Source organism: Phyllostomus hastatus, unplaced genomic scaffold (assembly GCF_019186645.2).
Source record: "Phyllostomus hastatus isolate PE091 unplaced genomic scaffold, TTU_PhHast_1.1 phas_scaffold_1674, whole genome shotgun sequence".
NCBI lineage: Eukaryota > Metazoa > Chordata > Mammalia > Chiroptera > Phyllostomidae > Phyllostomus > Phyllostomus hastatus.
In genome coordinates this window covers 23,747,485-23,772,632 of record NW_025334011.1, presented here as the reverse complement: position 1 = coordinate 23,772,632, position 25,148 = coordinate 23,747,485, and the positions used below count along the sequence as shown (strand labels likewise).

The window sequence follows — 25,148 nt, the reverse complement described above, 5'->3', positions numbered from 1 at the left end:
TTAACTATGAGCCACAAAGTCCAAGAACAGCCTTTGAGTCTGTGCTATTGGAAACTCTGCTAGGCAGGACTATATAATACTACAAAGAGCCAATGTAAATGTCAGCCGTTTCGAGCAGTTAAGTAATCCCTAAGTAACAATGTGGTGGCAGCAAGGAGGCCAGGAAGAAGGAAACCTAATTGGATTCAGTCCACTTAATGTATTTACAAGACATCAGATGCAAGATCAGCATAACATCCTTAGTCGCAGAGGTAAAATAACCATAGGTTTACGAGTGGTGGGTTATGCTGCATTGACAAACCAACTTTAAACCTCAGCTGAGTAGTTCCAGAGACTGAGACAGAAGCCAGCAGCTGTACCCTGGGTGCTGAGGGATGGGGGAAGAGAAGGAAGGGCAAAATGAAAAGCCCTGGTCTCAGCTGAAGCTAGGGAAATGAAGGAGAAATTTCACTTTTGTGGGAGTCTCCCACAAGACGAGGAGGAATTGCAGGGAATCCCAGCAAGGCTCGCATGAGTCTTTAGGCAAGCCTTGCACTCGAGGCTGGGCAGAGATGTGTAAAGTGGTCTGGAGGCCTTGGCAGAGCCGTCCTACAAAAAGAGAAACTTTCGAGGACCTTAAGTCATGTGGTAACAAAGCCAGTCTGAGATTATTCTTTTAATAAACTATTTTTTAAGGGAAGAGGCCTAAAGTGATGTGATGTTAGACTTTTGATTTTTCCATAGGTCCTAAAGAGCTAGCACCAATTTTGGACATAAAGTGTCAACATGATACAAAATTGGCTGCAAGTAACTGTTCAAAATATGACATATATATACATAGACCCTATAATTTTACAATTTTAAGGTGTAGATATTTATATGAATTAAATTATGACAAAATTCTTTCCAAAGCAATATAGGAACAAATTTGAGAAGCACTTTTAAGCTAGAAATGTGCACATATGTCTGTATATGTAAAATAAATAACATATTACTTTGCTCAACAACATTAATTGAGCATCTTTTATATTTCAGGCAATGAGCTAGATGTTAGATATGTGAAAATGCAGAAAGTTTTTCTCTCCTTCTTTCCACACTCCTTCCCTTGTTTCCTTTCTCCCTGTAGTCATCAGATAACAGTATTTACTGAATTCCAAGTATTGAGGGTAAAGCAGTGAACCAAACAAAGTTCTAATGGAGGAGACATGATAAACTATGTATACACATATACATACACACACACTATGTCAAATGATGCAAAGTGCTATGGACAAAAACAAAGCAGGGAAGGAGGGAAGGGAGTGCCTGGCTGGGGGTGATAAAAGGCTTCCCCAAGAGGTGACCTTTGAGCAAAGCCTGGAGGAGGGGAAGGGCTGAGCTGCACATACATCCAAGGAAGAGTGTTCTGAGGTGAAGGCCCTCAGGGCAGGAGGGTGAGGCCTGTTGAAACAGCAGGGGGGCCCAGCACAGCAGGAGCCCTTTGAAGGAGAGTGAGAGTGGAAGCAGAGGAGAGATGGCTACAAGCTTGTAGACCAGACTAAAGTTACTTCCTATCCTAAAGGCTTCTGGAGGAGGTGCCATTTAAGCCTAGTCTTGAAAGAGGAGTTGGCCAATTAAGAAGGTAGGGGAAGGGCATTTCAGGCAGGAGAGCAGCAGCTATCTACAAACCTGGAAAAAGGGAACTTCGAGTAGTAATTCAGTAGACCTGGTGGATAGAGAGTGTATGCTGTGGGGAAGAAGGCAGCGAGATGAGGCAGGAAAGGTCACTAGGGCCCGAACAGTAGTGGACCATCACATATATTGTCAGTGGCTATTCTGAGAAGGAGAGCTATTTATTTCAAGTAGTAGATCTCAACCTTGGCTGCATAATTCCTGATGCTTGTGTCCTACCCCACAACCCTTAAATCAGAATCTCTGGGGGCGAGAATCAGACATGGTGGGGTTTGGGCTTGTATTTTTCTTTCCAGATGATTGCTAAAATAGAAAAACCCATTCTAAAATTCACATGGGTTCTCAAGGGACACCCGAATAGCCAAAACAATCTCAAAAACGAATAAAATTGCAGGACTCCAACTTCCTGATTTAAAAGAAATTGCTACAAAGCTGCAGTAATCAAAACAACCTTATACTGGCATAAAGACAGACATACAGACAAATAGAAGAGAGAACCCAGAGATAAACCCTCACATATCTGGTCAGTTAGTTTTAACCAGGGGGCTAGTGGGGAAAGGACTGTCTTTTCTACCAGTGGTGCTGGGGAAACTGGACGTCCATGAGCAAAAGAAAGTTGAACCTTTATTTATATCTTATACAAAAAATTATCTCAAAATGGATCAAAGACCTAAACATAAGGGCTAAAACTGTAAAATTCTTAAAGCAGGGAAGACTTCATGACATTTGGCAATGATATCTTGGATATGACACTAAAAGCACAGATAACAAAAGAAAAAATATGAACTGAATCCTCATCAAAATCGAAACCCTTTGTCCATTGACACTATCTAGAGTAAAAGATGACCTCAGAATAGAGAAAATATTTGCAAATCATAATGTGTTAAGGGAGTAATACTCAGGATATAAAAATAACTCCTATACCTCAACAATAAAAGCCCAATTAAAAAATGGGCAAAGGATGTAGACATTCCTCAAAGAAGATATACAAATGGCCAATGTAACACATGAAAAGATGCTCAACATCCTTAGCAGGGAATGAAAATCAAAGCCATAATCAGGTACCACTTCACACCCACTAAGATGGCTATTTAGAAAAAAGTCGGTGAGAATATTGAGAATAAGAACCCTCCTGCATTTCTGGTGGGAATGTAAAATGGGGCAGCTGCTGTGGAAAACTTTCAGTTCCTGCAGAAGTTAAATATGGACTCAACAATATGACCCAACAATTCCACTCCTAATATATCCAAAACAATTGAAAGCTGGGACTCAACAGATACTTATATGCCAATGTTCATAGCATCATTATCCATAGTGAAAAGGTGGAAACCACTCAAGTATCATCAGTAGATGAATAGGTAAACAAATGTGATGTATACACACAGCAGAACATTATTCAGCCATAAAAAAAAAGAATGAAGTACTGATAACAGGGTACAACATGGATGGACCTTGGAAAACATTATGGTAAGTGAAATAAGTCACTCAGAAAAGGACACATATTGTCTGATTGAACTTATAGGAGGTACCTGGAATAGGCAAATTCGTAGAGACAGAAAACGACAGAGGTTACAAGGGCAGAAGGGAAGAGGGGATGGAAAGCTATTATTTAATGGATATAGAGCATTTTTGGGAAAAGATGAAAAGTTTTGGAAGTAGATGGCTGTGGTGGTAGCACAGTATTGTGAATGTACTTAATTCCGCTGAATTGTACCCTTAAGAATGGTTAGAATGATAAACTTTGTGTTCTGTACATTCTACCACACACACAAAACAGTGCTTGTCTGAAGTCTCAGATGTGGCCATCCCCTCACTTAATGAGAAGCCTGGGCTGGAGCATAGAAAGGCCCCACTTGCCTTGGAGGAAAGTGAGGAACACTTTGTTGCAAAGAATGTGTCTGTTCATAGCCACATGTGCCGTCTGTATTAAATACAGTCTAAAGGTGCAGACATTTTCATCCGGTTTTAAGGATGATGATGCTTTCAGGCTGCAGGTAACAAAGCGTGCTACTGAAAGTGGTAATTCAATAGGGGTTATTACCTGCCGTGGAAGTCTGGAGGTTTTCCAGACTTGGCTCATTTGGCTACACAGCAGTTCATCAAAATCCTAAGGGCTTTCTCTGTTTCCCTTTTGCTGTCCTCAGAATGTTGGCATTTGCCCTCAAGCTTGTCCTCTCCAGGTCACAATTTAGCGGTCACAGCTCCAAATCCCATCCTACACAATTGCCTGGTGTAGGGCAGTAAGTTTTGCCTCGTGCATTTCTTTCTTCCTAGCAGAAGGAAAAATCTGAGAAGCCCCAGCACACTTCCCTTTGTGGCTTATTGGATAGAGTAGGTCACATGCCCACACCTAAACCGGCCACCAGAAGAGGTGGACGAGTCGACCCAGACTGGCTCAGGCCAAGTACGGTTCCTCTCCTGAAGATGGACCCACCTGCCCTGAGCGTTTTTTGCCTCCATAACTAAGCAAACGTAGGGTTGTTGACCAAAAAAACGGAAGTGATTTCTAGGTGGGGAACCAGAGGTAGTTACAGTAGGAAGACGTGTTTGCTGGAGCTCAGCTGCAGAATACATTAACTGGGCATTAATATGTAAAACATGCAATGTTACAACCAAAAGAGCAGAGTGGAGACAAAATTATAAGCCCTATGTAATTCTATTCGGCCCCGCCTACGTATTATCATTGAAGCCAAAGGCTAAAAATTTCACAAGTTTAATGAGGAACATTCGAACAAATGAGAGATTGATGCCAATGGTGCTTCGGGAGGCCAGGCCAGAGCCCCGCGCTAGCAGCTGTATCTTGATAGGATGGGTAAAGGTGCAAGATACCTATGAACCTTTACTTTGAATAACCTAAAAATATAAATATTAAATGAAATGAAGGTAAAAGTGACTCTTTTCAGATTAGTTCTTTTTCTGAAACTTGTGGACAGTAAAATGGTCCTGGCTGGTTTTGTTGCGGGGAGTTCTCTCAGAACATCCTAACTTTAAAGTGACATGAAATGGGACGTTTCATGTCTAGACCTTGCTTACTTAGTTATTTTGGGGGGGAAATTATATTAGCTATTTGTTGTTTAAGAAAATGACACTTACTAGAATGTTGTAGAAAATTATGTACTTATCTAAAGTTGTAATATAATCACAAGTATTGTAATCACTAATTCAATGTTGTGACATCAGAAATGTTATAACTTTACTATTATAAAAGTGACTTTATTTTAGTGCTTAGTCAGAAACTATTAAGACTCCTGTTTTGATTTTCTGCCTACAGACCTGTTTGTTATGAATCTTGTAGCACAGGTAGACTCATTTCTTATGAACGACACAAGTATGAGTCTTTTTGCTGACACCGATAACCAATCTTGCATTTTGGGAAACTTCATCACTGACAGATGTTTAGACTAATCAGACCATAAACAAATTCAACCAATCACATGAAACCATATATCAGAAATAGGTAACCGTATTGTAGTAGTTAATGTAGCATTTGAAACCACTTACATTTATGCAAAAAAAAAAAAGCCAGTATTAGTGACAAGTAAAATAATGTCAAACTCATCACAGAAAATGTCACAAAGCAGGAAGGAATATAAAATGGGCAGAAATTTGTAATCTTTAAAAAAAAATCTTTGAAACATGTAGTTTACTTCATGTACAACTTTTTAATCCTTACCTGAGGACATGCTTGTTGATTTTAGAGCAAGAGAAAGAGAAGAAGAGAGAGGGGGAAACATCAACATGAAAGAGAAACATCCATCAGGGTCCTCTTGCACGCACTCCAACCGGGGACCAAACCTGCAGCCCAGGCACGTGTGGGTTGGCTGGCTTTGTGTTTTGATTCTATTATAAAGACCAGTTCATCATGTGGATTCTGGAAATGAATTTCTTTGGAGATGATTTGAGCCAAGCTTCTCACAGCTTCTCCCAATTTTAAGTTGACCTTCAGTCACCTTAACTCCAAGGTCAGCAGTAAATCCAACATGCTGCAGGGCCTCTCAGTCTTGGGGACTCAGTGAATATTCATTCCATTTACATGTCCAGAAAACGTGAAAAACTGCTCAGGAAATTTCTCTTTCTCAATCCCAGCAAAGGAGGCACTATAGAGCCCATTAAGAAGGTATATGTGATGGCCCTGACTAGTGTAGCTCAGTGAGTTGGGCATCATCCTGCCCACCAAAAGGTCGCTGGTTTGATTCCTGGTCAGGACACATGCCTGGGTTGCAAGCTTGTCCCCGACTGGGGATGTGCGAGAGGCAACCAATAGATGTTTCTCTCACAATCAATGTTCTTCTCCCTCTCTTTCTCCCTACCTCCCACTCTTTCTAAAAAATAAATAAAATCTTTTTTGTTTAAAGAAGGATCCATGGGTGAATACAGGTCATGAAGACAAACTAAAGCCTTATATGGAGCCACTCCCTGGCTACAAAGAACCTTGGCCAACTGCATCGATGGTGTTCATGTGCCACACAAGGGAGCAGATCTAAGTCTTGCTGATGGCCCAGAAGCACCACAAAGCAATGGCCATCTATTTGCTCTTGAGTTACAAGAGAGCTGAGCTGTGGGCCACATTGGTGCCGTGAAACCCAAGCTCGGGCTGGCCGAACCGACAGCAGCACACTTCCATACCTCACTCGGTACATAGAGTCTCTGCCAACATACAGCAGTGGCGCTTCCACAGGCCGGCTCTTCCCACCTCTCATTCCTATTCTAAGCATATTCAAAGGAATAACACTGAACTTAAGCCTGAGAAGGACCAGGTCTCAGGTGCAAGGACAGCAGCAGAGCCAACGAGCCTGCCAATCCCCTATCCGCCTGGAGAGGAATAGCCCCCTCCCCTCCAGGAACAGCCGCCTGTCCACTAGCAGGAATCAGTGCATCAGTTCCGCCTTTTTGGAGTGGCCCAGCCTTGGCCAGGCCTCCACGCACAAGGGCAAAGACAGCCTAATCCTTCCAGGGCTGGGTCTCCATAGCCTCTGCTCCCCTCCACATCACACCCCACTCCTAGTCTTCCCACAAGGCCCCACCTGGCCCAGGAATCCAACCAGGCCTCAGGGATGTGCTCCACACAGTGGATGTGCGAGATGCCCCCACCCAGCCCAGCACAGCCTCCCAATTGTGTCCCTTTGACCTCTTCTTTAGCCAACACATCAGAAGCAGTGGCAGAGCCACAGAAGAAACCAGTGTCCCCTAACACCCTTCCCCCAGGGTGTGTCCAAAGGATACTCCATCCACCTGGGCACTCTCTGACAGATGAGCCACCCCAGCCTCTCCCTCTGACAAGAGCCAGCGCCAGAAAGGGCCACAGGAAGCTTCTGCATCAGGTTCAGGTTCAAGTTTATACTGACACATCTGTGTTCCCGGTTTGCCCAGAAGGAATCTGAAAGCAGAGACTTGGGGGAGACACTCAAACCTCACCGAATGGAAGCTTAGTCAGGGATAAAGACCAGGTGCGGTCAAGTCATGCTCATTACACTTGACATGGAGTATGAAGGTCATGAACTTCATGGAACCCAGTGAGAAGGTGCAGGAGATTAGCTAGGTGCTGGAACCACACAGTGTCATTATGAGCTGAGCAAGAAACTTGCACTGCTGTGTACACAGGGCACCCGGCCTCGCTGACTGGAGGGTGGAGGGGTCCAAAGGGTCACAGCCATCTCTCAGCAGAGTTCCATTTAAGAGGACAGTCTGCTCTGTTCCGACCTTCAAAAGTGTGGCCTCCGAAATCATCACAGCTCAACCTTTATGAGGCTGCTAAGAGCCTCCAAGGAGACAAGAGGAGGGGCAGTCACTGCACCCTACATTGGGCAAAACTGTGGAGGCCCCTTGACTATTGTTTGTGCTCTGCTGTGTTGTGCTGGCTGTTCCGTGCTTGTGGGCAGGGGCGTCGGTGTTCCTAGGTGGCAGTTTGGTAACATTTTAGAACCTTTAACAGGTTCTTCTGGGGAAGATCTCATAGGTGCCTTTTACATAGGGCTTCATCAGCTTTAGAGCTACCTCTGATGCCAAAAGGAGTTTGTAGTTTATTATAAGAGGGCTGGGTACTGCTGATCTGTGGAGCCGACCAAGAGTGAATGGGGCCATTGGTATTATAGGACACTTATTCTGGCTGCAAGTTGGAGACTGGATGAGGTAAGTTCTTAGGCTTCCTTTGTACTTTGAAAGTGGGTTTTAACTTCAGGGATCGGAAATAAGAGAGGCAGCAAGAGAAAAATCAGCTGAAGTGTCATTGGCTGCTGTATGATTTTCTGTCACTTGTAATTATTTCCAGAATGTGGAAATGGAAGGATGATTTCCCAACTTGTTTATGCGTTGGCATAATGGTGATATGAAAATATTTTTTAAAGACAGTCTCAAGAAGGAAAGGAAAGTTACAAACAGGAGAGAGAGAGGGAGAGAAACATCGATGTGATTAGGAATTGAACTGGTGACCTTTCGCTTTATGGGATGATGCCCAACCAACTAAGCTGATCAGGGCAGCAACAGTGTATTTTAAATAAGACATTTCATCAAGATCCAGTTGAGATTAGCAGGGAGTGTAAGGTTGATTTAACAACTGAAAATCAATAACGTATGCCATCTCTTTAAAAGATTGAAGGGGAAGAAGCATCATGTGATCATCCCAATACAGACATAAAAACCTTTTGATGAAATTCTACATCCATTCATGAAAACAACTTTTTACCAAATTACGAATAACAAAGGAACCACTGCAGTAAACATCACACTTAAGAGGGAGTCACTGAAAGCATTACATCTGAGAAATGAGAGGAGGGTGCACACTAGCACTACTCCTGTTCATCATCACACTAGATGTCCCAGCTAGTGCAGCACAGCAAGAGAAAGGCATGTAGCTGTCATTGTTCATAGACTATGTTTGTTATGTAGAAAACCCAAAATAATTTACTGAAAAATAATTAAAACTTAAAAGATTTATCCAGGTTGCTGGAAAGTCAGTATACAAAAATCAATTCCCTTTTATATCCCAGTTACAAACAGATAAACAGAAATATTTTTTTAAAGTCCATCAACATCATAAAAAATGATAAAGTTACTTAAAATTAAATCTACAGAGATGTACATGACCATCAATGGAGAAAATGAGAAAACTTTATCTGAAAACATTACATAAGACAAATTAAAAAAGATGCATGAGCCATGAATAGTATAAACTCTTTGTCACACAGATATCAACCTTTCTACCCCCACTCAATTGGTGTGGAGTTTCAATGCAATTTCAAGAAAAATTCAAGAATTCTCTTTTAATGTATATGCATAACCCACAGACATACAACGGTGTGGTGGTAGCCAGAGGGAATGAGAAGTGGGGGTTGGGTGGAGTTAGGCAAAGTCAGGGGGAGATTGGGACATCTATAATAGTGTCAATGATAAAAATAAAGTAAAAAAAAGAATTTTCTTTTGTGGAAATTGACTCATGGATGTTAAAATTTACATGCAAGAGCAAAGTGCCCCAAACAACTCTTCTTGAAGAAGAACAAAATGGGGAGGATTTAATCATTAAGACAGTGTGTGTAGATGGAGGGATAACAAATAGTCCCCCAACATTATTCCATAATTGCTCTTCATGTTTTCTCTTAAACCCATGCCACTCAGGCTTTGCCCCCCACCACAGCACTGAAACTTGTCTTCAGGTCATCAATGATCTTGGCAATGGCCTAGATCCAATCATTCTCAGTCCTCATCTAACCTAATATACTTTCTCACTTGCTATTTTTTCTTGATTTGGTTTCTGGGACACTACATTCTCTTAATTTTCCTGTTACCTCAATGGTCACTTCTCTGTCTTTGCTAATTCTCCCTCTTCTCCCTAAACTCTTTGTTTGTTTGTTTGTTTGTTTTGGGGGGTGTGTGTGTGTGGTGTATTCACCTAAACTCTTAATACTATAATTTTTCCATGGCTCAATCTTAGTCCTCTTTCCTTTCTCCACTATATACATTCATTCTCTAGGGTCATCCATTCTTAAGATTCTGAATATCTTTATGCCCAAATTTATATACTCAACCCAGAACAGACTTGGACACCAAACTACCTCCTTGACATCTCCACTTGGATGTCTGATACCTCAAAAGAAGCAAGTCCAGAACTGAACTTCTGATCTTTGCCACCAACCAAACTAATTCTACCTATAGTCCTTCCAGTTACTCAGGTCAAAAATCTTGCAGTGGTCCTGACTCTTCTTTCACACCCCATGCAGAATCTCTCAAGGGCCCCTGTTGATTCTACCTTCAAAATACACCCAGAATCTAAACTGCTTCTCACTACCTCCACTGCTGCCACCAGAGTTGGGGACAACCTTAAGGTCTTCCCTGGGTTGTTATGACAGAAAAGATCTTGCTTCCAACCTTGTTCCCCTGTAGTCTGTTTTCAATACAGCAACAAGACTGATTCTCTTAAACAGTAAGTCAGATTGTCTCAGTCCTTGCTCAAAACCCATCAGTGGTTTTGTTTAACTCCCACTAGAACCAAATGGCTTTGTGCCCTGGCTGGGTTGAGTCGCCCTGATACGCCAAGGTTGCAGGTTTGATCCCAGTCAGGGCACATGCAAGAATCAACCAATGAATGCCTAAACAGGCACAACAACAACTTGATCTCTTTGAACTCTCCTTCATCATTAAATAAAAATTTAAAAATGAAAAATAAAACCAAATGCTTTTGTGCAAGAACACCTCATATGACCTGGTCTCCTTTTCCTGTTCTCTGACCTCTTCTCTTACTACTCTGCACCAACCACACTGGCTCCGTGCTGTCCTTTTACTGGATTGAGAAGCTCATTCCTTTGGGCCTTTGTGCTGGATGCTGCCTTTGCAAGGGCAACTCTTCGTCAGGAATCTCCCTGGTCAGCTCTCCACCTTCAAGTTTTTACTCAAATGTCATATTCTCAGAGAGACCCCTGGTCACCCAATTTACAATTCCAAGTCCCCTCCTCCACCCCCCATACCCAAGACTTTCCATCCCTTCTGCTCTGTTCTTTTAAAAAATAACACTGACCACCAAACATATTTTAATAAACTATATAATTTGCTTGTTATAGCATTTGTTATCTGTAATTTCCTATAAGAACATAACACAAGAATAGGGATTCTTGCAATTTTGATGGCAGTTTCTCAAGAACCTAGAACAGTGCCAGGCTTATATATTAGACACTATTATTTGAAGGAAAGAATGGAATTAATGAATTGGTAAATTAATGAATGACTAGGAGGACCGGATGGAATGGAATCAGGAGAGTCACGAAGGTAAAAGTAATGTGCTACATCTTAAACTGGGGGTTAGTTCATGAGTGTGCCCTTTAATTGTAACATTTTGTAATACATATATGTATATTGGTTTATAATTAACATTTAATAAAATGGTTAAAAAAAATCTTGATTTTTCTGTCCAGACTGACTCACTCCTAAGGGTTCCAGAAAGCTGAGTTTTCACTGTACCTAGTATACTGTTATCACTGGATGTCAATATTTTCACTCTTTCTTCTTCCTTCTTGCTCCTGGAGATAAGACACCCATAGCTCTGACATTCCATCTAGGAATGGCAACTCAAGATAAGAACATGCTTTGGACTGAGTTCTTGAAAGGACATTCTAGACTTAAAGCATACAACAGAGAGAAAAGTACCTTCCCTCTCTCTTCCTCCTGATTTCTCAAAATGACTGTAAAGCTGAAATGCCTCTGTTGCAGATGGATACAGATATGGGCCCTCGTGGCAGTCCCTCCCTGTTGACGCACAGAGACAGGGCTCTCCCCAGCAGAGGAAGCGCTCACTGTTGGGAAGTTGCCATTTGTCTTCCAACCCAGCGTGCATGGCCCATCATCCAGGAATATAAAATATAAAAATATAAAAATGATTTCTGCTTCTGCTGTTTCATTGCTGGTGTACAGAAATGCCTTTGATTTCTTGATATTGACTTTGTATCCCGCTGTTTTGCCAAATTCATTTATTAGGTCAAGCAGTTTTTTAGCCGAGTCTATAGGATTTTTTATGCACACTATCATGTCATCTGCAAACAATGACAGTATGGGAAAACATATTTGCTAATGATACCTCAGACAAGGGTTTAATCTCCAAAATATATAAAGAACTTACACGACTCCACTCTAAGAAAACAAGCAACCCAACTAAAAAATTGGCAAAGGACTTGAACAGACACTTCTCCAAGGAGGACATACAGAGGATCCAGAGACACATGAAAAGATGTTCAATATCACTAGCTATCAGAGAGATGCAAATTAAAACCACAATGAGATACCACTTCACACAGGTCAGAATGGCCATCATAAACAAAGCAACAAACAATAAGTGTTGGAGAGGTTGTGGAGAAAAGGGGTCCCTAGTGCACTGTTGGTGGGACTGCAGACTGGTGCAGCCACTGTGGAAAACAGTATGGAACTTCCTCAGAAAACTAAAAATGGATCTGCCTTTTGACCCTGCAATTCCACTGCTGGGACTATATCCTAAGAACCCTGAAACACCAATCCAAAAGAACCTGTGCATCCCAATGTTCATAGCAGCACAATTTACAATAGCCAAGTGTTGGAAGCAACCTAGATGCCCATCAGTGAATGAATGGATCAAAAAACTATGGTACATTTACACAACGGAATTCTACACAGCAGAAAGAAAGAAGGAGCTCCTACCCTTTGCAACAGCATGGATGGAGCTGGAAAGCATTATGCTAAGCGAAACAAGCCAAGCAGTGAAAGACAAATACCATATGATCTCACCTTTAACAGGAACCTAAACAACAAAACAAAGAAACAAGCAAAATATAGTCAAAGACACTGAAATAGAGGACAGGCTTACCTGAGGGGAGAGAAGTGGGAATTTCAGGGGAGAATGGCAAGGGTTTACAGGAACAAATTTAAAGGACACACGGACAAAAACTAGGAGGGGTGGAAATGGGAGGGAAGTGGGAGAGATGGGTGGGTGGGCTGGAATGGGAGTAAAGGACAGAAAAATGTACTTGAACAATGATTATAATAAAAGTTTATATATACATATATATGAAAAAATCATGCCCAGTATGTTTTCCCAACATTTGCTTTTTTGTCCTTTTCTTGGAAATTCATTTATACATTATGAAAATACTTTCGAGGAGAAAATAAAAAGCCAAGGGATTTATGTGAAAAAGTAGCAAAAAATTTAAAATGTAGTTTTGTAGAAAAACAAGGTAAGATGTTTTGGGGCCTCTCTGTCCCTGGCATTGTGAAACGTTGTTGAATCGTTAGACGTTTCAAATCAGTAACTTTCTTGGCACTAACTTTGTGGGCTTTTCCAGTCACCTTGCTGCACAATGTTTCTATTTAAATGAAGAGCCAAATTAACTTCTCTTATGACCGAGAAATGCAGTTCCAGTTCTTTGAAAATTTAATCAAATGTTGAATCACAGCCTCATTGTGTGCCTGCAGACTTGGAGTGACATTGAGTAGGCGAGTCCCGTGCCTTTGAAAACTACTAGGGGTGGTTGCAGCGCGTGTTCAGAACGTGTTTTTGCTTTACAGAGAGGAGGAAAGACCCACATGCCAGCCTTTTTCATTCCTGATGAAGTGTGTCCAGGGACAGTGGGGAGACGTGAGAGGTCTGAACCAACACTGTCCGCCTGCCAGGTTTCTAGGAATTATGGAGAGGACAGGTGTGTAGAGAGATAGAGATAGAGATAGAGATAGAGATAGAGATAGAGATAGAGATAGAGATAGAGATAGAGATAGAGATGGAGATGGAGATGGAGGTAGAGATAGAGGTAGAGGTAGAGGTAGAGAGAGATATAATAAGTATATATTTATATGTAAAATAAGTATAGATTTAAAAATATATTTTAAAAATAATTTCAAGTGAGGTCAGTGACCAGGAGAGACCTGTTTGGATTTCCTGCGAACAACCTTTTGGGAAAGAATGGGGAGCGAGCCTGAAGCGGAGAGGAGCTCATTTAAATTCCCTTCCTTCCGCCCCCGGTCCGGCTGCCCCCCGCCCCCGGCCTCCCCCCGCGGCCCCCCCCGCCCCGGCGGGCAGGCGCCCGTCACCGCCCAGCCCCCGCCCAGCCCCCGTCGGGCGGCCAATGGGAGTCGGCGGGCGGGCGGGAGCGCTGCGCTTTAAAGAGCGGCGGGGCGCGGGGTGCGTGGAACCGGCGCCGGGAGTGCGGGTGTGCGGGGCTGCCGCTACCATGTCCCTGCAGGTGAGCCAGAGGGCGGCGGGCGCGCGGGAGAGGCGTTCCCGGAGGGTAGGGCTCGAGGGGGCGCGGGGCGGACGTGTGGTCCCCCGGCGGCGGCGCGTCCCGCGTCTCGGACCCCGCGCTTCGGGCGGCTGCTGCCCGTGGTCCTCGCCACCCGGGAGCGGTCCGCGCTGACCCCGAGGACGTTCCCACGCCTTCGCCCGCGCCCCGGTATTGCAGGGGAGACCGCACAGGTGTCATTTGTTGACGCAGAGCCGGAGCTCCCGGAGGCAACTCCTGCGAACCCGGGGGACTGGGTAACCGCAGAGTGGGGAGGCCCTAGGGAGGGTGGACGCGGGGCACTCGGGGACGGCGCGGGGCCTGGGCCGCCGCCCTTTCCCTCCTGGAGACCGAGGCGAGGGCGTCTGGGTCCCACTCGCGTCTCTTTGCTCTTGCCACGTCCGGTGGCTCTCTTAGGCAAGGGCAGGTATCTGTAAAACAACGATTTAAAAATGCCATTTTTCTGATATGTGAAAAAGATGTATGTTGAGGGTGGAACTTTTGGGGAAGGAGAACAAACATAAAGTGAATGAAAACGATCAGGAATTCCTTCAACTAGGTGATAACCACCACTGACATAATGGGTTACTGTCTCCTCCGTGCCCGAAATGTGTATGTGCGCATGTGTGTGTGTGCACACAGGCATGTTCTTGTGCAAATATGCGGGTATATATAGACACACCGATTAAGCTATTATGTACGTATACTTTTGTTCCTTTACGTAACACTACGTTAGTATTTTCTCACCATCAAATATTACTCTAAAATATAATTTTAAAAATATCTGCATATGGCCCTGGCTGGCGTAGCTCAGTGGATTGAGTGCGGGCTTCGAACCAAAGTATCGCAGGTTCGATTCCCAGTCAGGGCACATGTCTGGGTTGCAGGCCATGGGCCCCCAGCAACCGCACATTGATGTTTCTCTCTCTCTCTTTCTCCCTCCCTTTCCTCTCTAAAAATAAATAAGTAAAATCTTTTAAAAAATTTTAAAAGTACATCTTTAAAAAAATATCTGCATACAATTTCATGGAATGAGCATGTCTCACTTCATTGACCATTCTTTAAGGAAAATGTTTGAGGGGCGAATGCACATACTCCAGAGCCTGCCACTTTCAAATCCAAACCTCACCCCTTCTTAGCCTGTGACCTACTTAACCCCTCTGTGCCTCAGTTTCCTGATCTAAAGATGAAAGTGAGAGACTAGGATGAAACAAGCTGCATGTGTAGAGCATTTAAAATTGCCTGGTACGTGCTAACTGTCCAATAAAGATAAGCATGTCCTTGAACCTTTAGATATTTTTTAAAATTTATTTTGTTGTTCAATTACAGTTGTCTGCATTTTCCTCCTATGTTTGACATAATTCATATTGAACTTTCCCCCCAAATAAATCTTTGAAGGTCAGAACACTCTTCCTTTTTAGCTTAGTACTTTGCTTCATTTTGTTTGACAAAACAAATGAGATTTCTAATTCAGCTATAACCTCCAAATCTTATTTTAGTTATAATATGTTTACTCCTAAAGCAAAGCTTTTAGGCCACTTGACAGTTGTGTAAACTGGACATACTTCTTTCTCAGATGATGAAATTAAAAGGCAGACTGCTTCTTCAAGAAAATACATCTTTTTGAGGCCAGGGAATTTGTGGTTTTGCAATTGGGACCTAACTAACCCCTTGCCCTCCACATACACCTCTTTTTGACCTAAGAACTGTGCAGTTCCTGAGTGTGAGAATTTATGATCTTCCTAATCCAGTTTCTCAGAGGGAAAGGATTGCTCACAAAGATGTCATCAACTGTATGTGTGGATGACCACGTTCTTTGGCTGCAGAAAGTCAAGCTAGAATAGGCGAGAGTCACCGTCAGGGGCTGCCTTCAGCTGTGGTGAAATTTGAAAGCTACACAGAGGCCAAGGTGGTCGGCACTCCTAACGGGTAAGAGACTGCTCCCATCTCCAGGAAGGCAGGACACACCTGCTATGAGTGATGTGATAGTGGAGACGCTGAAGTCACTGCTACCCAAGCAGTGTATGTAGCCAGACATCCTTGCGGCACACACATGGACCAGTAAGGGTCTGGGAGGGGGCCTGGAGGCAGTTTGTTTTGAAGAATCCATCACGGTTGCCAGGGAATGATGCACACATATGTTCAGCCAGGGTGTTGGGGACCTGGCTCCAGGACAGCCAGCTCTGAAGAGGCAGAAACCCCTCACCGCCAGCAGTGAGCCCAGCTCCGGAGTAGCACAAGAACATTACAAAACATTCCTTTTTGCTGAGAATGCTTTGGGATTAAATGTAAACAGTTGTACATTTAAAGCTGCTCCTCACCTATGATAACTTCATATCCATTTACATATTCCTTTATTCAACAAGGGGCTCACATAGGCTGTACCACGTTCCAGCACTCTGTAAGGCGCGACTCCTACTACCAAGATGAATATTTATGCCTGCCCTCTATTGTGCATATGTGGGGAAACAACAAATACAGTCCCCTAGCATCTGTGTTGAGCTCTAATGAATGCCATCCATGCTGCCGGGAACCCTTTCCTGCTCCTATCCATCCCAAAAGTGCTGGCCTCCAGCTCAGCTGAGCTCTGTCTCCTTTGGGAATGTATCCTCTGCACCTGTGGCTGCTCCCTCCTCTTTGTCCCCAGAGCACCCAAATATCACATGATCATTGTTGATTGCTCATCTCCCAGGAAACGTTGAGCTCCTTGAGTGCTGGCTGCCCTCTTCATCCCTGGCTGCCCAGCCAATGTGTCTGTTAAACAGTATGATGCAAGTGATGAGCCCTGGGTGGGCAGAATCAACAGAATAAAATTTAAAAATTTACATTCTTAACTGTGTTTAATGCTAACACCTTCCCACAGGTTGATAGGATCTTTTTTCAGCAGAACCCTAACCTCACAGGAGCTAGGTGCTTGCCCAGAATCCCGTGGTAGTGGGTCTCAGAGATGGAATTCAATTCCAGTGGCCTGACCCAAGGCCAGTGTTCTTCCCCTGGAGCTCATCATGCGTGGGTGGGGAAGTCCTCACAGAGGATGGCACGTGGGAACCACCCCACAGAGCAGGAACACACCAAGTCAAGGTGCCAGGGAAGGATGAGCTGGAAAGAGGGAATGGTCCTGGGCCCTGCTCTGCAATGGGCTTCTCTGGGGAGGGAGGAGGGACCGGGACCCCTGACACTGCCCGTGAAGCTCTGTGGGGCTGGACTCCTCTGTGCTGAGGGTCTGAGAACAACCTTCCTGAAACTCCTTCCTGGAAGGCAGTTACCTAGTATGGTTTTTGAGAAGCCTTAGAATTCTAATCAAGGCTTAGCTTGCCTAGAAGAATTGAGTTGCTGTCTCGAGAAAGTGGCACGAGGCTTTACGAGAAACAGAAACACCTGAGATGCATGATAACCTGAAGGGGAAGACGCTGCCGCCTCTCCGAATAGCCCTGCCACTAATGCAGCATTTTCATTTTGTCCTTGTTATAGACACAGTTCATGCACATTGTAGATGATGTGGAGAGTATAGAAAGTATTAAAAAACCAGAAAACTTACCAATAATCAAAGGTATTTTTTGCATATTTTAGTATATTTCTTTCTACTCTTTTATTACTTGCAAAGCTGAGTATATAAAAACAATTTTGTATTCTTTGTTAAATTACAGAAAAGTATTTTTCATGTCTTGCTTTATTGTGAATACTTTTTTCAGTTTTTTCTAGAACTATTTTTTCTCAAAGAGCCTTAAAATAAAAATAATAGTAGTTAAACTTTATCAACCACTCACTATGTGCCAGGCACTATTTTAAATATTTAACATGTGTTAGTTTATTTAAATCCACCCAACAACCTGGTAGATAGGTGGTGTTATTGGCCCATATTCTGGATGAAGAAACAGAGAGGTTTAGTAAGTTGTCCAAGGTCACACAGCTCTGAAGTGGTGAAGCTGAGATTCAAACCAGGGCAGTCTAGCTCCAAAGCCTGTGTTCTTAACCATGCCATTATGTACAAAGCAGCTGATGATTTCTTAAAAAGACTCAGATGAGTTGAGGGTTTGTCTCTCATCACATGTACCCATGCTTCTCAGACTCCTGTAGGGAATAAATTAGGAAGTGGGGCCATTTTCAAGGTTATTTAGGTAGGAGACTGGTCTCCCATTTGCAAGTGATTTTTGTTCATTACAAAACAACTATTCAGTTGTGTTACAGGAGCCTTTGGCACTGGGTGGAAATTTTATCCAGCAACTCTGCTGAGATCACTGGGGTTCTGAAATTACAGCGGGGCTATCTGCTTTCTCTACTAGGCATTTGGATCTTTGGGTCAAAAGGGAGCTCTGACTTTGGAGAAAGAAAATACGAGGTCAGGTGGAATACCTCACTGAGACTATCTTGTCTGATACCCCACAATTCCTGCTTATCCGCGGTTTAAAACAAATGACGTTAGGTAAAATACAGTCTACTAAAGGAGAATGGAAAAATTCTACTAAGGAAAGCAATCACCATGGCCTTTGTATGTACACTAAGAAGTTAAAAAGGGGACAGGAACCACGTTTCTGGGAGCATTCACTCTGTCTCTGTGAATAATAGGCCAAGGGGTGGCCGCTGGCCAGCCCCGAGCTGAGGGGCCCAGGACAGCCTGAGGGTCCAGGGGGGTGAGGCTGGTCAGAGTGTTCAGAGTGAAGTCACGGGGGGAGGACAGAGTTTATTACTGAGAATATTTGTATACAGACTTTCCAGGAAGCCCGTTTCTTTTCACTGATCAGCTCTAAATTGGCTGAACAACTCTTTTCTGTAAACCAACTGAAATAAGTCTTACAAGTTTCGTTTACAGGAATCTACACAATGAAATCAGGGATACTGACCTCAGAAACTAGCTAGTCCACTAACCGGGTCTAACTAATACTGATGCTGAAGAATGTGGGAGGCATATGCCCTGAACAAGGTATTAATTGGTAGCAAAGCTGTTACGTGTAGTAGAGCGTAGGTTTGGGAAGAAGTGAAGAAAGTGTCCATGAGGGTGATGATCGAGAAAGGCGCACTGAGTGTAATGCAATTAAACAACGTGCTTTTATGTACTTTTAACGTACAGGAAAAATATGTGTTACAATTTTCCTTTAACTCTTTTGACCACCTTCACCAATTTCCCTCTTCCCCGCACTGCTTCTCGTAACCCCTAGTCTGTTCTCAGTTTCTGTGAGTTCTGTTGTTTATATTAGTGTGTAAGTTTGAGCATATGGGATTTGTCTTTGTCTGAGTTATTTCACACAGTACAAGGCCCTCAGCATGCATTCATATTTTCACAGATGGCAGGACTGTCTCTTTTTTATGGCTGAATAATGCTTCGTTGTATTTATCTCCTTTACCCACTCATCTGCTGGTCAACATTAGGCCGTTTTTCCCATGTCCTGACTGTGGTACATAGTGCTGCAGTGAAAATGAAGGTGCAGGTGTGTTTTCACGATAGTGGTTTTGCTTCTTTGATATGAATTCCCAAAATGGGATTGCTGGATTATATAATTGTTCTATTTTTAATTTTTTTAAGGAAACACCATACTGTTTCCCACAGTGGATGAACCAGTTCACATTCCCAGCAACATTCTATAAGGGTTCCCTTTTCTCCACATCCTCACCAATACTGAGAATCTCGTCTTTTTCATCAAAGTGATTCTAAGGAGTGTGAAGTAGTATCTCAGTGTGGTTTTGATTTGCAGTTTCCTGATTCTTAATGATCTTGAGAACCTTTTCACGTGTCAGCTGTCTGTATGTCTTTTCTGTAAAGAAAGTCTATTCAGATCCACTTCCCCCTTTTTTTTAATCCTCACCCAAGGACACTTTTTAAAGAGAGAGGAAAGAAGAAAGAGAAATATCAATGTGAGACAGAAGCATCAATTCGTTGCCTTCCATTTGTACCTGGACCAGGGATCTAACCCTCAAACCAGGCATGTGCACTGCCTGACCAGAATCAAACCTGCAACCGTTTGGTTATGGGATAATTAATGCTCCAACCAGCTGAGCCACACCAGGCAGGGTCACCTCCCATTTTTTAATTGGGCTGTTTGTTTTTTATTATTGAATTGTATGAGTTCTTTGTTTATATTTTGGATATTAACTCCCTATCAGCTCTATGATTTTCAAATATTTTCTTCCATTTGGTAGGTTGTCTTTTCATTTTGTTGATGGTTTCCTTTGCTGTGCAAAAGCTTTTTAGTTTGATGTAATGCTTCTATGTTTACTTTTTAGTTTGATATAATGATTTTTAGTTTGATATAATGCTTATAATGTTTACTTTTGCTTTTGTTGCTTGTGCTTTGGGTGTCAAATTCAAAATAATTATCTTTTTTTTTTAGATTTTATTTATTTATTTTTAGGGAGGGAAAGGAGGGAGAGAGAGAGATAGATAGATAGAGAGAGAGAGAGAGAGAGAGAGACATCAATGTGCGGTTGCTGGGGGTTATGGCCTGCAACCCAGGAATGTACCCTGGCTGGGAATCGAACCTGCGATACTTTGGTTCCCAGCCCGCGCTCAATCCACTGAGCTACGCCAGCCAGGGCAAAATAATTATCTTTAAGACCAATGTCAAAGAGCTTACCGCCTACATTTTTTCTTGGAGTTTTATGGTTTCCAGTCTTATGTTCAAGCCTTCTATCCATTTTGTTGATTTTTGTATATGGTGTAAAATAGTGCTCTAGTTTCATTCTTTTGCATGTAGCTGTCTGGTTTTTCCAACACCATTTATTGAGGAGACTGTCTTCCCCCCGTTGTATGTTTTTGGCTAGTTCATTATAAATTAAATGGACCATATATGCATGGGTTTCTTTTGGGCTCTCTTCTATTATTGACCTAGTTTTTAATGACAGTGCCTGTTTTTAATGACAGCTCTGTGCTGTTTTGAATACTATAGCTTTGTAATATAGTTTGAAATCAGAAAGCATGATGCCTCTAAGTTTAACTTTCTTTCTCAAGATTGCTTTGGGTATTTGGCATTTTTACGGTTTCATAAAAATTTTACGATTGTTTTTCTGTTTCTGTGAAAAATGCCACTGGAATTTTGATAAGGATTGCATCAAATCTGTAGGCTCCTTGGTTGCTTGGAGTAGTATGTACATTTTAACAACATTAATTCTTCTAATCCAAGAACACAGGATATTCTTTCCATTTTTTTGTATCTTTTTCAATTTTTAAACATAGATAAATTGAACAATTGCAGTATTCAGAATTATATTTCATTCTCCACGTCTTGTCTGTGTCTCAGGGAAGTACCAGGACAGGTGTCCATGAGTAAGTTATGATCATTCTGTGGAGTCAGAACAGGAATAGTTTATTTGTACTTGAAACCCCCTTGCTGCTCAGTGAGTTGGCACTGCTTGGTGGTGAAAGCCCCCAGACAGACATGGCTGCATAAACTTAGTGAATGCACTGTGTGCCTTTTCCCCCTTTGCTCTAGGCTGATTTTGATCAGGCAGCCGAAGATGTAAGGAAGCTGAAAGCAAGGCCAGATGATGAAGAACTGAAAGAACTCTACGGGCTCTACAAACAATCTGTAATTGGAGACATCAATATCGGTATTTACTGTCATCTTAAAAATGCTGATACACTTTGAGCAATGTGTGTAGAAGTGTAGAGTAAAAATCAATCCTGAAAATACATCTACCCTTCTTTTGGCAGAGTGTCCAGGAATGTTAGATTTGAAAGGCAAGGCTAAGTGGGAAGCATGGAACCTCCAAAAAGGTTGTGAATTCTTAAATAGTTCAACACATTTTCTTAGCTTCCTAGTACACCTGTTAGTGAGATAATCTGTTTGTATCTTTCCAGGATTATCGAAGGAAGATGCCATGAATGCCTATATTTCTAAAGCAAAAGAGCTGATAGAAAAATATGGAATTTAGAATCCAGACTATGAAAAAACTTTCCTTCTGAAGCCTTCGTAATGGTATCATGACCTAACATTAGCAGAGAAATGCACTGTTAACTCTTTACGCATCATGAATGTTTTTGCTAGTAATGTGAATTATAGTCCTTAATTAAGAGGTATAATGAAACTGCACATTTAAGGAAATGTTACTTGCTAAGACAAGGTAAATTTTTTTCACACTTAAAAAATTATCTTTAGCCCTAGCTGGTATGGCTCAGTGGACTGAGTGCTGGCCTGTGAACCAAAAAGTCACGGGTTCAATTCCCGGTCAGGGCACGTGCATGGATTGCAGGCCAAGTCCCCAGTTGGGGGCGTGCAAGAGGCAGTAGATTGGTGTTTCTCTCGCACATTGATGTTGCTCTCCCTCTCTATCTCTCTCCCTTCCCTTCCCTCTAAAAATAAATAAAGAAATCTTTAAAAAGTTATGTTTATTTAGGTTTTTGATTCATCACATGTATCAAAGACTAATCAACATAACAAGGTGATTTTAAATATTCTTTTGAAAAATTATTGATCCGGTAGTGTGTGCACACAGCATTAACAATTGTTTGTTCTTGTAGTCTGTCTGTTTTTCTACTGGGGGTTAGTATTACTGGTGGAATCAGCAGTTTTTAAAGAACCAGTAGCAAACTGTCCCTTTGTGGCACCGTGTGGCTGTGGGGTTCACACTGACACAGGGCCTGACTCCAGTCCTGGTTCCAGTCCTTCCTCACCCTGTGAGGCAGCTGTTAGGTGACCTAGGCAAGCACTTAACCTTGCTAAGCCTCATCTGTAGAGACGGGAGAAAAATACCAGCCTCAGTGGGTGGTAAGAATTGAATGAGATAACTTGGATGATTCTACTTGTACTTTAAAGCTTATGCTACATAAAACCTAAAAATAAATAAGGTAATTTTCAAAAAATAAGCTTATGAGTCTATAGCTCTTCAAAGAAAAACACCATGGGATTAACAGCTATTTTTCCTTAAATTTTTATGTTTAAGACAAATAAAAAATCAAATTGAAATGCAATGTCTAGTGGTGATAGATGGTGTGACTCACTGTACTCTTCTGTTGAGTTTTATCAGAGTGACAGTGTAGAGCCTGAAATATCTTGTTGGCCCAATACTCAGTCCTTCCTGCTGGTTTGCAAGCTCTCTGAAAGAAGGTAATCCCACATTAATAGTTCAAAAATCTGTTTGAGCTTTCATAGGCTACAAATCTCCCCAAAGCAGTGTACCTCGATTACCTGCATGAAGGTTCAGGTGTGGTATGGTATGACCAGAGGGATAAGTTGATTTCTTGTGGCTTTAAAAAAAAACTAAATTCACTAGATGAATTTCCAGTGGGGAAAAAAAAAAAAACAATCCCAAAAGGTTACACACTGGACGAGCCCATTTCTCTACCATTCTTGTTATAGGCCTAGAGGGCAGAACAGGGACTGCGAGGCGGAGGGCCATGGGTGTGGCTCCACGACAGCAGCAGGAGGGGTCCCTGTGGTCTGGGAAGGTTCTGCATCTCAACTGTATGAATGGCAAGGCCCTGGTTGAATTTTGTGCACTGTTACTATGAGGGGGAAAATGGGTCTCTCTGTATTATTTCTTGCAACCACATGTGAATCTACAGTTATCTCAAAATAAAAAGTGTAACAAATCCAGCTTGAATTCTAACTTGGAAAATTTGGGGAAGTAACAGTGATTCTCATTTCTACTAAGTTTTGCCTAAAGACAGTCAGAAGGCTTCCACGATGGAGTCAACGTCCAGATCCAACAGTGAGAAGAACCATTAGTCAGCAGTGAGAGGCCTGGTTCTTCCTTCCAGTCAAGGGCTGGGAAACTCTCAGAGCTGTTCCCATGTGGACTTTACCTCCACTAGAGGGAGAGGCAGGGGAGAAAGCCTGCCCCAAAAGCCTGGCATTGACTTCCTCATGAGGTTTTGTGTACTATATTAACTGAAAATTGTTTAAATTAATAATTGAGAATCCATAATACTTTAGTAGCTGTCATTCTGTAAGGGAACCTGTAAGTCATATACCAGTGAGTAGAGAGAGCATAGCACATACTAAACGTCTAACTCCATTTGCTTGAGGCTATTTGTAGCCCAAATTTATTATGTGAATTCTAAATCAAAGCCCTTTCTTCATAATGGGTTTTATGTTATTTGCACTTTATTAAAAAGAAGTGATGAATTCTAAAAAAGACTTCCTGTATGCATTTCCTTTGTTCTTATTTACTAAAACTCTTTATATATGATTTAAAAATTGTTAACAAAAACATGAACTCATTACATGATCATAAACATATCAGTGCTTTAATAGTTAATGTTTTAATATATACCAAAACTGGGCTAAGCAGTTTAAGTTGTGAAAAAGAGACATTGGTTACATCAGTCAAGTGGGAGAGTTCATTGTGAAGACCCACAGGAAGTAAGGAAACCAGGGTGTCGGACAGAACAGCCGGGATTCCGAGAGACAGGCATTTGGGTGCTGCCAGAGACAGCAGGGTGCGCACAGCTTGGAGACAAGGTGCAGGTGCCTCTTCATCCTCATCAGGAGGCACCTGTGGGTCCCATTGATAGTGTTCTTAGTTGTCTGACCCAGCTCATTTTTCCCTATTTCTGCTTTTCCCCCTGTTAGCCCCCAGCTTGTTTCCAGCTGTCCAGCTCCCTCCCCATGTCCACATCAAGTGGTCACCGAAAAAGGCTTACTTACTGAAAGCTTAGTAGAAATGTGAATCGTTGTCACTTCCCCCAATTTTCCAAATTAGAAATCAAGCTGGATTTGTTGTTACACTTTTTATTTTGAGATAATTTTAGATTCACATGTGGTTGCAAGAAATAATACAGAGAGACCCATTTTCCCCCTCATAGTAACAGTGCACAAAATTCAACCAGGGCCTTGCCATTCATACAGTTGAGATGCAGAACCTTCCCAGACCACAGGACCCCTCCTGCTGGCCCTTTAAAGGTAGCCTGTGGGATGTGGCATTTGTATACTTGGCCACTCCAAATACCAATGGCCAGATTCTAGATTAGTTGTCCATGGGAGGACTCCCCCTGGGCAAAGGCAGTCATTGCCAGCACAGCAGCAGGGCTACAGGGAGCCAACTGGCAGTTGGCGGAGGAGGGACCCACTGGAAGAGGGCCAGGGCTTAGAGGCATTCTCAGGACAGAGCAGAACAGAAGGCAATGATTGTTTAGGACTGTCTTGTTTTAACCGAGCAGTAGGTTACATTTTCTTATTAAATGGTATAACCTTGTATTTCAAAAGATTACATCAAGCTTTGAGCCCTAGTGTGTAGATGAAAGAAACAATTTAATTTCAATCATGTCCCTGGTTATTTTCACTGTTAAAATAATTGAAGGGAGAAATAGTGGATGATTTACCAAGCAGGAACTTTGTCGAC

The 25,148-nt window shown here is 42.5% G+C and overlaps 1 protein-coding gene across 1 annotated transcript; it reads left to right on the top strand.

Moving 5' to 3' along the window:
- Positions 1–13,797: 13,797 nt before the first annotated feature.
- Positions 13,798–22,052, top strand: ACBD7 (acyl-CoA binding domain containing 7). Its single transcript, XM_045858085.1, has 4 exons — positions 13,798–13,838; positions 21,299–21,416; positions 21,520–21,582; positions 21,667–22,052. The coding sequence occupies exons 1-4, from the start codon at positions 13,827–13,829 to the stop codon at positions 21,738–21,740; spliced, it is 267 nt and encodes an 88-aa protein (XP_045714041.1). The 5' UTR covers positions 13,798–13,826; the 3' UTR covers positions 21,741–22,052.
- The last annotated feature ends 3,096 nt before the right edge of the window (positions 22,053–25,148 follow it).